The 15760-nt window shown below is 37.7% G+C and overlaps 1 protein-coding gene across 1 annotated transcript in view; it reads right to left on the reverse strand.

Moving 5' to 3' along the window:
- Positions 1-15760, reverse strand: part of SLC2A9 (solute carrier family 2 member 9) — a 108247-nt gene that overhangs the window by 43766 nt on the left and 48721 nt on the right. Inside the window, exon 8 of the mRNA XM_072861840.1 lies at positions 10632-10742. Within this exon, the coding sequence (XP_072717941.1) occupies positions 10632-10742 (111 nt within the window). The remainder of the gene's footprint in view (positions 1-10631; positions 10743-15760) is intronic.

A 15760-nucleotide genomic window follows, 5' to 3' on the forward strand; every position in this document is an offset into this window, starting at 1 on the left:
CTTTTTTGTCCAAACACAGAAAAAACATTTAGTCATGATCTAGGATAGTTAATGTAATTGGAATAGCCAGATAAAACAAATCCATCCATCAGAAAACTTTGCTCAGACAAGGGATTGTAACTGATACTTGTGCACTCACATACATTTTGAATTTATATTTAACACCTGAAGATAAATCAACTTCATTAAAAGCAATCACAAAATCTGAATACTTATCTCCTAGAACAGAACACAATGAAGAGATTCTTGAAAAGCTGTAAGATGGAACTGTATTTTCTTTGCTAGTCTGACTCATTAAAATAAGCTAATATATATATTTTAGGTCATAAGATCTAATCTACTATTCCTGTTGATAATTACTGTAATTGCTAATTACAATTGGCTTTCTTATGAGAAGGATAAAACAATTTCATGAAGCCTGAAATGTATCGCTTCAAATAACCTGAAGTCAGCATCACACAACTGTTTACCACATCGTTATTTACTGGAGACTGAAATCCCCCTTTCACACCTCCCTCAACCAAAAGATAAAACGAGCCACTAAAATGAGATCTGGAGCAATACCCTTAATTCTGGGAGACGATGCACACCGTTCCACTGTAAGCATCTAGAAGAAATGTGTTAAAGGAAAGTACAAAGTCACCCAGGGAAGAAACGCCTTGCATGTCAAGCACTTCTCCCACAGCATCAGGTTCACCAGCAGATTTTAGCACAGGCTTCAAAACACACTAACCCTGCACCCTGCTGAGCTGAACTTCCACACCGGAGATGTACGCCGTGATGCTGCAGAACATGGAAAGCAGCTCTGGGGCGAGCTTTAGCTGTTTTTATTTCTTTAAATGAGGAAATATATTCATTTTGACAATTTCCACAGCTTCCATAATAGAATTTATTTCAGAGCCACGTTTAAAATAGACCTGCACTGATGTTATTAACATTTCACATTGTGCTCATGGGGTCCAAATGTTCCAAAACTGCAACTGCTGCACTGTCAAAACCTCTATAAGAGGCCAAGTATTTTCCACTATGATTAATGAATCCATCTTGCAAACACATGTGGCCACACATACACTTAACCAAGAGACATTTTTTATGGCTATGAGGGAGGAAAAGTTATCTGATGGGTCCGTAAGAAGATGGAGACTTCTGCAATAGATGCTTCACGTGTAATTTGATATGAATTACATGTTCAGCAATAGATGCTCTTCATGTAATTTGACATGCCAGGGAATTTCCCTTATTTTTCAATTTTTTCCCTATTTTTTCAATTCTAGATTGGTGGTTGTGATTAAACAAACTTGGTGTTACATCAGCTGGTGGGTTTTGTATAAAAATAGGGTAAGGGATGAATGTTTCTCTTAGAGGGAAGAAAGTTCATAGATGGCTCTCATACAGAGCAAAACATGGGAAAAAAAGTGCTAGATGGTTTCTGGTCATAAAGCTCAAAGAAAAGCAAACCCTGGTAAGGGAGGACAGTTTGGACTAAGTTCTCCAAAAAGGTGTCTGTATGCACTTGTGCCTACTTGCATTGAGAATAAGTAGTCTGGACATATTTGGGCAAATCTAGGTGGGCTGGTGAGGAACTCCCAGTTTTAACTGAGAGCAGCCAAGCACAGATACAGTTACAGCAGATCTGCAGGCTCCATATCCTTTTTACAGAAAAGAATAATAGTTTCTAATACATTTAAATTCTTTTTTATTCAGAGACAATTCAGGAAGAAATAAAGCAAATCCATATGCAGTCATTCTTTTCCCTGAGCTGATGCCAGGTTTCCCAAGCATTCATCATTGCTATTTATTTAATACAGTAGCAATGAGGAACTTGAATGCTTCAGCTTCTGGGCGCTCCCTGCAGTTTCTGCCCCAAAGAATTTACAGTTACAATTCTTGGTGACATTTCTTGTGATTTATGGAATGGACCAACTTTGTCCACTGGAAAAAATAAGCAGCCATTTTGTCCTTATTCACAGGGACGCTATGATGTACCAGAATTGCTGGGAATTGTGCAATCATTTCCAAAGTTGATATGAAGTTATCATATCACTGACAACACTAATAAATCTAGGAAATACAGACTCAGAAGGCTTCTCAATTAGACATGATTAACTTGCATAGTTATGGTGAGATAAATGCTTACTTCCATTTTAAAGCTAAGGACACCTCTAATTTGTTCAAATGCATGACCTACCTCTTGTATCACCAGCTCCAACCCAACAAAACACATCTGCTTATGGCACAGATTCAAACGAGGCACACCAGTCTCTGCTGCAATAGGGTACTACACAGAATCAAGCTCATGAAAGGCCAAGCACAACAATCAAAACCATGCTCCCTACCTGGTTATAAATTATAAAGCTGTGGTCTTGGGAAAGGCAGCATGTGTGCTTGGAAACACATGGGTCTGTGGCTTTGCTGGTCAGGAGGCAATGCAGAAGCATCCCAGGGCCCATTGGCAGATCAAAGTTGTTCAACTGGGAGCCAATCCACAACAGAAAAGCCTCTCAGGAGGCACCATCTTTCATCAAGACCAAAAGCGTTTTTTGAATTGTTTAAGCGCTTCAATAGCCAGTCCATCAAGCTGTTTAGGTCTACAGTATTTCGAACTAAAATGTGATTTATTTTTGAGGATTTCTTAAGAAAACTTATGACAATACATCAGTACCTCAAATTTCTCTGCTGAACTGTTTGTTTCCCTTTTCTTGATGGGAAAAAAAAGCTCAGATAAACTCTGAAGTTTCAGCAAACACTTGAAAAGAAAGTTCTAACATGTCTTCTAATGTAATGGCAAGTTTCCCTGGTGAAAAAAATGCTGGTTTTGAGGTTATAAACAGACAATTTCATTTTTAGTTATGATTATACAAATCCAAAACTTGTTAACTTGCAAAACCCGCTAAGATGCTTATAACTCATAAGAAGTGGAAGATGATTCACCAGTTTTCAAGTATTTATAGATCTGAATGCTCCACTGCTATGCGCTGGTAACTGTTACCTATTGAAGACCTGTAACAAGTCAAAATATACTATATGGTAGAGTAAATGAAATAACAAGAAATTGAGTATATGCTCAAGTACCGTCAAAAAAAGAATCTTATAACTGTTTTCTGTGATAGCACACTGAGTTATTTGCCAAATTGTGTGGGCTGATACTTATTTATGTGTGATCATAAACATTCATTTGTAAAAGCCTATACCCAGTCATGGTAATTAACACAGCTGAAATTACTGAAAATGTGTAAAAAAAAAAATTGCAACCAAAATTCTCCCAAGACAATCGTTTGGTGATAATAAGGCAACTGATATGCAAACTAAGTTAACAATTCACACAACTTACTTTTGTCTGGCAGGAAACACTTGTGAATAAAGTTAAAAAAGCAAATGTCAATCTTTTCACTTGAGTCAGCCACAGATACCCGGGCTGACATAACGAAAGCACAGTGCATTAAAAAAGGTCAGACAAGCTTCTCTGGATAAAATGAATGTGTAAGCGAGTTCTACAGCCCAAATGGGAGGTCACGGAATACTACTCCCTACTTATTTCCTGGCCCTAAATTATACTAAGAAAATCCTATTAGATTTTCTTGATGTCTCAGCTCTTTAAAGAAGTTTGATCTATATGCTAACGTCAACAGTAGCCACACTTTTTTCTCATATATTTTGGATATAGGTCTGAATAAGACTGTACGTCTAGACTCAGACTTAATGTGACAAGCTAACTGTGTTATTTCCATTTTAAATAGGACGATTAAAATGGATAATCATATTTATATTGCTGTCAGGTCTATTTATGACACATTATGTGTAGTATCTTGCATCTGGGAAAAGGAGAGGAACAGAAGACTGGACTGAGGGTTACAAATTGTTTTTTTGATTCATATTTTTATGTATATCCATTTACCTACTGTATGATTTATACAGTTGTAAAAGAAACAGGTTTTATTTAAATACCTAAATTGGAATTTAGATGCCTAGCACCAAGTTTGACCACATAAGCACAAGCTTTAAATAAATCTGTGCCTACCCTGGCTCTCACATCAGTTTGCCTGTATCTGTGTTAATTCCATGACACGATAAGATCCTACACATCTTCTGTAGTTACCAGGCTAGGGATTACTATCAGCAAAGGGTGGAACTGATTGCTAAGTTTCTAAGCTCAGTCTGAGCTATTCTGCAGTAAAGCATCCTTAATCAACTTCACTTGGCAGTGAAATTTTCCATTCACAAAAGAGGGTCTCCTCTTGCTTCAGTGCCTGATGGACCAGCATGACCAAGACATAGCCCATGCAGGGATTCCCTCTAGTTGGCTACTTTCACTTCAGCAGTGCCTGGGAACAGCCCTTAGGGCAGCACCAAAAAACCCCACTATCTTATTCCTATTATGTCCCTGTAGTAAATTGTAGATATTTTTGAAGCAAAGCTCCTTCTGTTGATGATTTATTTGTTAAAAGCATTAAGTTTTGTCTTGCGTCAGGTTCATGTTATAAAAGCTAGACTAGATCTTGATCTTGATCTGTCCCAGATTACCATGGTTGGTGCTTTATTTTCTAATGATGGTATTTGAATGCCCTGATGCAGATCATCTTGAATAGATTGGGGAAAAAAAAGCTACTCAAACCCAATTTTTTTTTTAATACTCAAAAGCAAGAGATACGTCTTTAAAACTTTCAATTTCTGAATGTATCCTGCAGAAGGATTTGTACTACATAAATGCAGTCTCTAACCCACTGTATCTTGGGTCTTAGGAGTGGTGTTGTAAGGTAGACCTTCATAAGGAGACTTTTTCTCCTGGAAGGCACTACATGGTTACTTCAACACGGGTAATCTTTGTCTATCCAAGAGTCCAAGTGTAATAAAATTATTAAGAAGGAATAATGTTTTTATCTAAAAACAATCCCATTGACCACTTGTGGATTAAGTTAGCATGTGTTAACAGTCACACTCTGCGATTCACCCTGCAGTGAAAATGTGCCCACATACACTCTGACCGTCGACAAATACCACGGTCTGGGAAGCTGCTCGGTCAGTATCTCTTTTTTGTACTGCTGATTCTTTCTGATTTAATTTTGCCCAATATAGTGACATAAATCAGTATTTTTCCACTTACAAATTTGCTCCATAAAGATTGCACACATTTACATTTGAGATCTGAAATGAGGATGAATTTGTGACTAGGGAGTAATTAGTGACTCCCGGCATCTAAAAGAATTCAGTATCTTATATTCCAAATGAATCACCGAGTATTTTTTGGGATTTCACTTATTAGACATACTTAGCATTGCTTTTGTAGGACTGAGCAAAGCATATGTAAATCATCTAAAAATTCATGCAACTGAAATTTTATATCGGCCAAACAAATTAGTGTGGTAGGCAATTTTGGAAGCCAACTGTTTGCTCATGTAGGCAACTATTTATGGCTTCTTAAAATGATAGATGATGAGCTGCATAAATATTTCTCTTGGATAAAATTAATGGTCTTTGGTGCCAGGTAACTTTTTCCCCAAAAAATATGCAGTAGCATATTGACTAAAGACTATCTTTTCACCTCACAATTTATTAGCTAAAATGAGGCTTTCATAATGATGATTAATGAAAATCCCAGAAATCTTGTGAGTTGATGGCAATGTCTGAGAGCACTGGATCTGGGCAGATGGAGCACCTATCTTCTGCTACTCAAGGAGAAGGAAGACGAGGTCTGGCTTTCACCCTCCCCCAAAACATTAGGATGAATTATTAACCGATCAAACAGTCTGACAGCAGCTAGAGGAGAGTAAGGTGATATGAACAGTCAAAAGAGATTTGCTCAGTGCAGATCGGTGCGATTTCTTTCACTGTTGGAGAGGAAGCTGAGTTGATAGATAGAAAATGAAAAACATGATAGATTTTGACTTCAGTAAGCCTTTTGACACAGTTCCACATGACATATTGTATTTGTGCATACGACTTTTTCATTCCCAAAGTGCAGTACTGGGTACCTTTCCTTGCTGAATTTCATCTTACCAATTTCAGGCCACATGTCTGATTTCTTATAATCTTCCATCGTTCTTGCAAATACTTTTCAGTTTATCCCTTTGGAGAGTTTGGATGACATAGTCGATTATAAAAGGCTCTTTGTTACCTCTCCCATATTATTAATGGATATTTTTATGATTAATTGACCCAGGGAAAACCACCACAGAATCTCACTTGATATTTCTTTGTATGACAGTGAAGTGTTGATTGCTACTTGCTAAGAATAGTTTTGCAGTTAGCTGAGCATCCACACTGTTATCATTTCATCCAGCCCACACCTACTGTATCTTGTATTCTCTAATCTCAACATGAGGGACTTTTTCATACAATATGTAGTTAAACTGTGAAATTCACTGCTTTGGGATTCTGTGGGTTGTAAAAACATACGAAAGTTGAAAAGTAACTAGATAAATTCAAAGAAAAAAATCTATCAAGGCTATTGAAGACCAAGTACCTTCTAATTCTGGTACTCCTTGAGCAACAGCTTGTCAGGGTGAGGAGAGCAAAAGGGGAAAATGCCATGTTTGCCCCATTCTTGCACTCTTCTCTACTTACAGTCTAGTGGGGATTATGGGTAGGTGAAGGCTGTTTCTGACCTAGTGCAAACTATGTCACATGGGACTGAATTAAGTGTCTTACTAAAAATCAGATTATAGCAAAAATTCCTAAGAACCCTCGAGCTGAAAGTATTTGTCACCCCATTTTTTCCACTTGCTACAACTGGCTGTCACTGCAACGTATTTCATTCTGTTCTGACCCCAGTGGAGCCACAGAGTTTCAATGGAGATATTTTGCATTACCCTTTGGATATCACGGAGGAAATGTTTAGGCATGAGGACACTTACTGAAGTGTCTGGAGTACCCTTGTTTTAAGATGTGCCATGCCCTAAGCAGGGAATCCCTTCTTGTGTGTTAGGATCTATTAACATTAAAAGACACAGAACAAGTTTAAGAGCCCTTTCTCATGACATCCCAAAGCACAATAACATCATCTCATCTAAGAAAGCTGGCTTCCTTGAATTCTGTGTGATACTGCAAAGGATTTCCTATATTCTTTTGTGGTCTACTACCAAATTATGTTTTAAATCATTCCAGGCTTTGCAAGGCTTGCCTCTGTCACAGGCTTTGGAAGGCACATTAGTAACACCTTGATGCATCACCTTATGGGAAATGCTTAAGGCATAATCTTCTCAATATAGTCATAGCTAGTCTCTTTGTGTGAACATTATATAAAGAACAAATGTGTTGCCACAGATGGCAAAATTGGATGTGGGATGCTTAATTTGAATAACATTCCCTTTTGTTCTGTGCTGGTTTCATGGAGGGGGGAGGAATCTTTTCACATACTTACTTCTGTCTCCCTTTCCATTCAGCCTGTTGCCTTGTCAAAGAAAGGCACTGGCAAATCGTTCTTTCTGTCCACTAAGAGTAAGACTACAATTAAATTAAATTAACCTCAATTAATAAAAATTACAAAAATGCCACAGTAACCAGTCTTACTAAAGAATAACTAAGTTTGTGGGGTCCCCTTACTGTAGAATTTAAAGAACAGACTTCTAATAAACACATATTTGCCAGGAAATTATTGAGGTATATTCCATCCTGCTTCAAAGCACAGCATCAGGTTAGATAACTTACTGCTGAGACACGTCTATGAGGAAGAAATCTATTCAGTATTTCATTCCAGAGATACCAAAATTCTTCAGAAGCAAAGTGAAATTAATGGGCTCTCTCATTAAAAAGTAGTTTGTCTAGCCAGTCCTCTAAACTGAATCTGTGTTCAGTACAATGGGTGGAGAAGTCTACAATTAACTGAAAAACATACATAACATTTATATCATCTCCCCAGGGAGAAGCCAGGGCACCAAGTATGCAATGGTATGCAATGCCTACAAAGTATGCAATGCCTACAACACAGGCATTTCATGAAGTAAACTAGGAAGTGATGGTGTAAGCAGGAGTTGCAGCCAAATTATATAAATGACAGGAAAATTATGATGCGCGTGTTTCTTTTTTCAATGTCTTGTTTATGTGGCTTTTGCTCGAGAGGAAGAAGGATGGAGCTGTAGGCAAAGCATGCTACTAGCAGTCATATCAAGTGATCTGAGGCAAGAGAGAGCTATAAAAAGGATGGAACATTGTTAGCCTTTCCTCAAGGACCACATCAACATTATTACTATTATGCTGCTGCTCCCAGGATACACATTAAAGGGAAACTTTCAAAGTTTGAATGATATTTTATCTCCTAAATATTACTTTGCTTCTCTGTGAAATATATTTATTTCAATCTTTTCCTTTAGCATTCATATGGGGCTCATCAATGGATGAACCTCAAGTATTCTTACTGAGGCAGAGAGTCTCACGACCACCTAACACATGCACAATGATCGGAGATGGTACAGGATTTCATTGTGGTCCTCTTCAATAGCTATTTCATTTACAAGGACAAAAACTCTACTTCTATTACTGATAAGAGAATCTACTGAAATCCTGGAATTTATTGTTAGTAAAATCTGGTTTCTGCTAGCATGCACAACATATTAAAAAATACCAGGAAAATTAAGTTCTCCCCTTGCTTTCTCCTGCTTCTTCCCTCTGAGTAGTACATAAGACATATGCACCCGACTTAATATTTAATGCTGCCAAATATATTTAAAAAAAAAAAAAAAGGGGCAAAAAGAGCAGCTGAGACATTGGGAGTGGGAGGAAATTCCCCATCCTTAGTTCTAGGCATGAAAAAAATTTAGAGGAAGCTACTTGTAGAAATGAGAGGCTGCAAAATCTTCAATTGAAAAACCAAATTCATGTTGTTGCTCCTTTAAACAGCAACAATGAAACATTTATGAAGATTATGGAAATAAAACTAAGGCTACAAAGCAGCACTTCTCTTCAACTGAAAGAGCAAATTTGAAGGGAGCAGAGATATCAATACATCCAATACTTCCAGGGGCACAGCAAGTAGCTTAAACAGAAGAAGTATTAAAAACACTCCTCGGGCATAAAAAAAGTTACCACACATATCAGGAACCAAAGCAGACACAGCCACCTCATTATCTATGAACAGTGTGCTCTGAATAAGCCCCACAAACTCATAGCACAGAAGGAACTGAAAAGATGACAGACCCTATTTATAGAATGGCTTTAATATCATGGAATCATCTCCATGTAATTTTCATCTGTTTCCACAAAAAAGAGGTGTATTCTTCACTTACATCACTGGCAGAATTATCATTATTATTTTTACATGTATCTTAAACAAAGAAGCATTTCTGCAGTATCACAAAGAAGAAATTGTAAGAGGTAGGGATTTCCATACTTCACTATTTCCACCTATTAAAAAGAATGTCCCTTTAATTAAAGACAAAAAATAAGATGGTTTACCCAAAAATAGATTTGTGGAAATTTACAAAGATCAGAAGAAGATCTTTGTGACCTTTGAGAGTCCTTATGTCCTAGACTATAACAAAATATACTTGATAGCTGGATTTAGTTTAGCATTTTATAGGTCATAAGCAGTTGCTCTGCCACTGGAAAGGATTTTTTTTGCCAAAACCATTCTTCTGACATTTAAAAATGCTTGTCTGGTGTGTCCAGTATTGTGCAAATAGAGTTGGTATAGAATATAGGAAGATAAGGAAAAATTCTAACAAAGAAGGAAGAGTATTTACTTGTTTGCAACTTTCCATTCCAAAGACCTCTCCCATTGTTTCTTATTTATTGCAGTGCAAACAGAAATGTATTTCCTTTAGCAATTAGTGGTGTATTCACCTACTAAAACTTTCAGGTTTAGTTAGCTCATTTAGTGTATATTTTTCTTCCTAGTCAACTTTTCCATTTTGAAATTGGAAAGAAAAAAATGTGCATGGATAATTTTTTCTATTAACAACTTCCTTTATGTTCAATGCACAGCAAAGGTACATGACCTACTCAGGAGCTCACGTGTTATGAAAGGATGCCTGCTTGCCCTCGGTGAATGACATAGCAGGATTTAACACAACATGGGACAACCTTATTCTAGCATGCTGGCCTGCTTTTCCAACAAGCTGGGTTACAAATATTTACTCCCATATTTTTAAATGGCTGAAGAATTTTCCTCGCTGTTCGTAAGCTGCTATAGAAAATGTGTCATTAAAACGTGCCCACTAAGACATATGGCTATTTCTGTGAGCCACACTGAACACACGTAGCTGTACTATGCCTGAGCTTTCTCCAGCAATACTGCCTGCTTCCCAGCAGGCACACAAGAAGACTCTGCGATGTGAATAAACTGCTACCAGGTAAAGTCGTTCTACCAGGTGAAATAATTTATGAGTTATCACTTAATATACTTCGGGCCTTGCTGTTCCTGCCTTCTTCCTCTTCACTCATACAAAGCACCTCAGGATATATCAACTTTTTATGCTCCTTTTATGCAACTAAAACTAGAGAGCATCTTCTTAAAAAAAAGTCCCAAGCCACAAAAGTGGTTTTAGGATTAAACCTAGAAATAATATTTTCAATTGCTCTATCAATCATTACACTTAATCCTCAATATACTATTGTGTTTATATTTTAACCTGTATAAGGAAATAAAATCAGTCATTTAAATATCAAGCATGTTAATGGATTTTTATAACCATACTTACAGAAAAAACAGCAGCCACAGTCTCAACAGCACCAGTACTTAGAGTAACATAGGGGATTGTTTCATGATTGATCCCAGCTTCACTAAAGATGTTGTTTGTGTAGTACCAAATCTGTATCAGAGAGAAGAAAACGAGTTATTAATCATTATGGCTTGAACTACAATATATCAGTATTCAGTTCAAGCATGTGATCTGCCAGAGGCCAGACTTGTTAAAACACTGAGCACTCCCGAATGACCGAAGGCTGGGCAGGACAACAAATGAAGGGAAGGTGCAAATTTCAGGTGGATGAGTCACAACACTGCTGTACTTCTGCTTGCAGACCCAGGCAGAATTACAAGCAGCTTTAACTCAATTTAGCTTAATTCACTTTAGGAGTAAATCAAAGAAACTCACTTTAAGCTTGAACAAGAGGATACAAATAGGTTTTGTGTGGCTGAGCCACGCTGCTTAAAAAGCAGGTTTGGGTGGCTTTACGGAATGCTTCAATGGCACGTAACAACAGAGGAGAGAACAGGAAAGAGATGCTGAGAGGCACTGCAGAAACTGCTCCTTTTTGGACAGAAGGTGTGAGATTTATCTCGCTTTAACCTCACTACAGTGTGGACATCTGCAGTCAAGCCATCACCCTAATCTCTCTTTATAATCAACAGAAAGAAAAGATACTTTCAGAGTGAGAGTTGCTTGGTGAAAAGTAAAAAGCTGCTTTTAGGTTGAAATGAATCATAGGCTAGAAGGAGCTGTCACTAATGGACAGAAACACAGGGAGCACAGGGCTACCAGCTTAGAGGAAGTCATTCATGTTTGGTCAGTAAAACCACATCCAGTGGTGACAATATCCAGACAGAGAATATATAGTGGTAATATGCCAAAATAACAAGTCTGGTATCAGAGTTCACATCACATTCACATCACAAATGAAGTCTGAAAAACATATAATATTTACGTTGGACTCAAGGTGACAGCAAAGAACTAGCCAAAGATTTTGGCTTGCCAAAAGCATGCAACAAGGAGAGACTGCCTTGGAGAGAGAAAAGATAACTGATTTACTAGAGAAGATGAAAAACAATTGAAACAACAGATTATCAGAAGAAAATAAAGTTCTAAACTACAGCTGACTACCTGTGACAACAAAACTGAAAGCCAGAGATAATGGTGGCACTAAATATAAAAGTAGCAGTGATATTTTTTCCCATATGCTGTCCATGTGACAAGCCCTAACAGGGCAAGAACTGCTAAAGAAAAGGCCTATCTGATGAATGGAAGTGTTTTGATCGTATGAGGAAAACCCTGCTGCCTGCCAGCGTATTATGCATGTGCTACATCTGTTCATCAAGCTACTAACTCGGGATCTTTGTAAAAAAAAAAAGTAATTCCAAATGGCCCACTAGCCCTTCAGCAAAGCTGCTTGTCCCAGACCAAAGAAGAAAATCCAACTCATCTTACATAAAAGTAAAATAAAATACGGAGGACTAAAAAGTCACCTGTATCACCTTAAAGATAAAGGGAAGCTGACTGAAGACTTTTATGCCTACTGCTGGCACACCAGCTCTCACCAGAATAGATGCAGTGACAATAAGTGATAGCAGCAAACTTCTCTATATGAAGTAATCTGCCTTCACGTAGGTGTTAACTGTGCATTTCATTGGCCTGCTGATACAGAGCACAGACTGAAGCAAAACCAAGGATCAGCTCCCAATTCCCTCTAAAATGTTTATGCCCACTGATAAATTTTTTGGGACTCAGTACTCTGACAACCTATTCACTTCCCATACCCCTATGCAGTATATAATGAAAACAAGGTAACACAAAACCATGATAAAAGTAATTTTTTTCTCCATACTGCAAGTTACAAGATTGAAAAATTCATGCAATGAAAGTTAGAAACCATGTAATTTAGGCATTCCATTCTTGATAACAGTTTTGCATAGCAGGTAGAGCTTCTAAAAATGATGGCAATATTGCAGGTATGCAGACCTTGAAAGAGAAGGAAGAGGCCAAAGAGTCACTTAATCAGACAACTCCTGAATGCAATTTGTCAAAATGTAGCCTCTAGAACGTAAGATGTTTTGCAAGTGGTTTTACAGAAGAGCATGACTGACCATTGATGGTAAGAGTGGTAGTAAAACAGCTAGCTTAAAAAACTGGCAGAGCAAAGACAGGATGAGGTTCATTGATTTATTAGTCTTTGTAGCAGCACAAAAATAAATTAGGGTAAAAATTAACAAGATGTACCCATTTCAAAACAATGAAAGTGAATGTTTTTCAGCCTGTGTATCATTAAACAGGGGAATACATTGCTCTAGGATATTACTGAGACAAACTTACTAAGCTAATGATGACTACTCTACTTTCACTTAAGTTATTTTTCTAACATGGTTTTTGTTAGCTAATGATTTCACTAGCTAACAAAATTAGCTAATGATTGGGCTAAAAGTTTTGGAATGAAAGAGCTGTGGAATATGGGGCAGAAGGTCCAAAAACCCAGAAACAACTGCTGTCCAGTCCAAATCACCACAGGGACATCTGACCTCCTACATCCATGATGGGTTGCTGTTGCTTCACAGGCTGAAGTAAAATTTTGCCACTTAGGTCAGTTAAACAGCTGCCATGAAAAACAGCTGTATCTCTGCAGTCCGATTTCTGTGAGTTTGGAGGTAACAATTTAGCATTACAGTTAGCTGCATGAAAGTTGCTTTCTTTGCTTATTGTAAGGTTTTACTCCTATAAGCTCTTACCTTAAAGTGGCATGTGTTATACATTATCAGTGGTGTTCCCAAACTTTCTCACACCATTGGCCCCTCTAGCATTGACTCAATTTTCCAGTCCTTTTATTTCTCATCCAGCTCCCTACATACATTTCTTCCTAAGAAACTCAACTCTTCAAAAGGAAAAGAAAGCAACAAAAAAAAGATGGGCAACAACACAGACATATACTGTGTTGCACACTGCATACTCATCCCTTCCTATGCTACCTGATGCCAGGTCTTCTCCACAGCAAATGTGAAGAGCACACTATGGTAGATCTTTTGCATACTGAAAACATGCATTGCTGCATGGACTCCCATCCCCAGCACGATTTCTTTCCATTTAAAATACAGCCCTCTACCTTAAGGCCAGACCCCACAGAAGTCTGGGGATCCCACTTTCGGAATTACTCTGTTAAAGCAATATGCAGTACAATGTATTTCTTGATATGAAAAAGGATGAAGTTCACCAATGAGAACTTCACTTTAGTTTTGTGTCTTCTTTAGGACTGAGATACAATGGTGGAAGATAAATAAATTTATTATGGATGATATGTATAATGGATAAACTTTATCAGATTAAAAGAGACTAATACAGATTCATTTATTTATGTCAATTTAGGTCAGACTGTCTGGTATTTCGTTATAATTGAATACATTAATATGGTCAGGGTTTCACCATGATTTCTGTTCCATGTGGAAACCAACAAATGTACTCTTTTTAAGCAAAACAAATTTTTATTGTAAAGTAAAAGCCTTAAAAGGAAGCAAGTGTTCTCAGATACCAGCAGGATGATTACAGAAGTCTGCCAGTTGGTAATTTCCCCAGAGAGTGACCTGAGACTCTCGCCTAAAAGAAGTCCAACTTTCCCATATGCCCTGCCCAGATGGTAGTTGTGGAAAAGACCAGACTGACTAACAGGGCACTATAGACAAAGCAAATGATGGGAGCTATGAGTTAGAAGGAAGCATTTGCAGCCAATTAAACCTTGCTGACGCTGGCTCATACTCAGCAGGTTATCTCAGATGCAGCCAGGCAAACCAAGACCTGGGTTCAGCAGTATCTGTCACCCCTGTACCTGCCCTCTAATCTCTGAGCTTCAGGCAACTTGAGCAAAATCAGCCAGGAAAGCCATGCAGAAGAGACAAGGAATTGAAACCTGTCTCTTAATCAACTGGTCCAACGATTTCTCTTGACCTCTCTTATTTGCTTGTTTTTCCTGGATGAACTATTTAAAACATTAATTTCAGAATGCAAATTTTGCGTGAATAGTTCTTTTTCATGTTTAGTGGCATTATATGGGAGGAGAAACAAAGTAATAACAAAAAAAAAGGTAAGGCTTAAAACAGCCAACTTGATACACAGGTTTCCTGACAAAAATAGTTTTTCTGAGACATATTTTCACAAAGTGGCCACCTAATGACACTTTAAAACAACTCTGGTATTCATTGTGGACTGGGCATGTCTCACTATCCCCCATGCCCCCACTCAAGCTATGAGAGTGTGGCTCTGTACTACCACGGAACACTGGACAATTTCTGTCATCTATTAAATATCCTCAAAGCCACAAAACTCTTCTCTTTCCCCTGAAAATTTAGCTGTGGCATTCTTTTTTTTCTTTTAGGCAATGTGCTTCATTATTTTAACAGCCTGTTTCTTACTATAGGCATCATTTTATTTCATTTATGTCTTGATAAATCTTAGAAAGACTGGATGATAAGATAATTTCAATTCTTTTCTTAAAAAAGTATCCACAATGAGGAATAAAATAGCCTGTCATTAGCACCGAAATCCTACAATTAGAAGAAAACACCACCTATACTAAATATTTTTGTAGTTCACAGTATGAAAAATTCTTCTAGCTCCCTCTTAGTATTTTGTTAAAAACTTTTAGATACCAGACTTCTAATTGCATTAACCTTTCAAATAGTCTCGGACAAATTACTTTGTATTAGGAGTTTTAAAGCTATAGAGATACCTGAGATAAGCCTGAACTAGTTGTCTTAGAGATCAGAAGCATTTACACTTATCACTGATTAGCCCTGGAGGAAAAAAACTAGCTGAAGTATGCTGTAATGCACAAAGCCACAGTGAGAGCTCCTTTCAGCAGCGATAATACTGCCTTTCATATATATAAGCAATTAATGCCTTTGAACTATGACAAAAACCCCTTTTGCTTTGAGGCACTTCATGAGAACATTTGTGTTGTGCAACGTAAAGCATCTCAGCCAGATGTCACGAGCTGCAGCAAGGAAAGTGCTGGTTGGATATAAAGAAAATGCTTTTCACAGTGTAAGTGGTGAAAACACCTGGCGCAGGTTGCCCAGGGAGGTTGTGGACTCTTCAGCCTTGGAGATATTTAAAACTCAACTGCACAAAGC

The sequence above is a fragment of the Ciconia boyciana genome, chromosome 5 (assembly GCF_034638445.1).
Source record: "Ciconia boyciana chromosome 5, ASM3463844v1, whole genome shotgun sequence".
In the NCBI taxonomy this organism is placed as follows: domain Eukaryota; kingdom Metazoa; phylum Chordata; class Aves; order Ciconiiformes; family Ciconiidae; genus Ciconia; species Ciconia boyciana.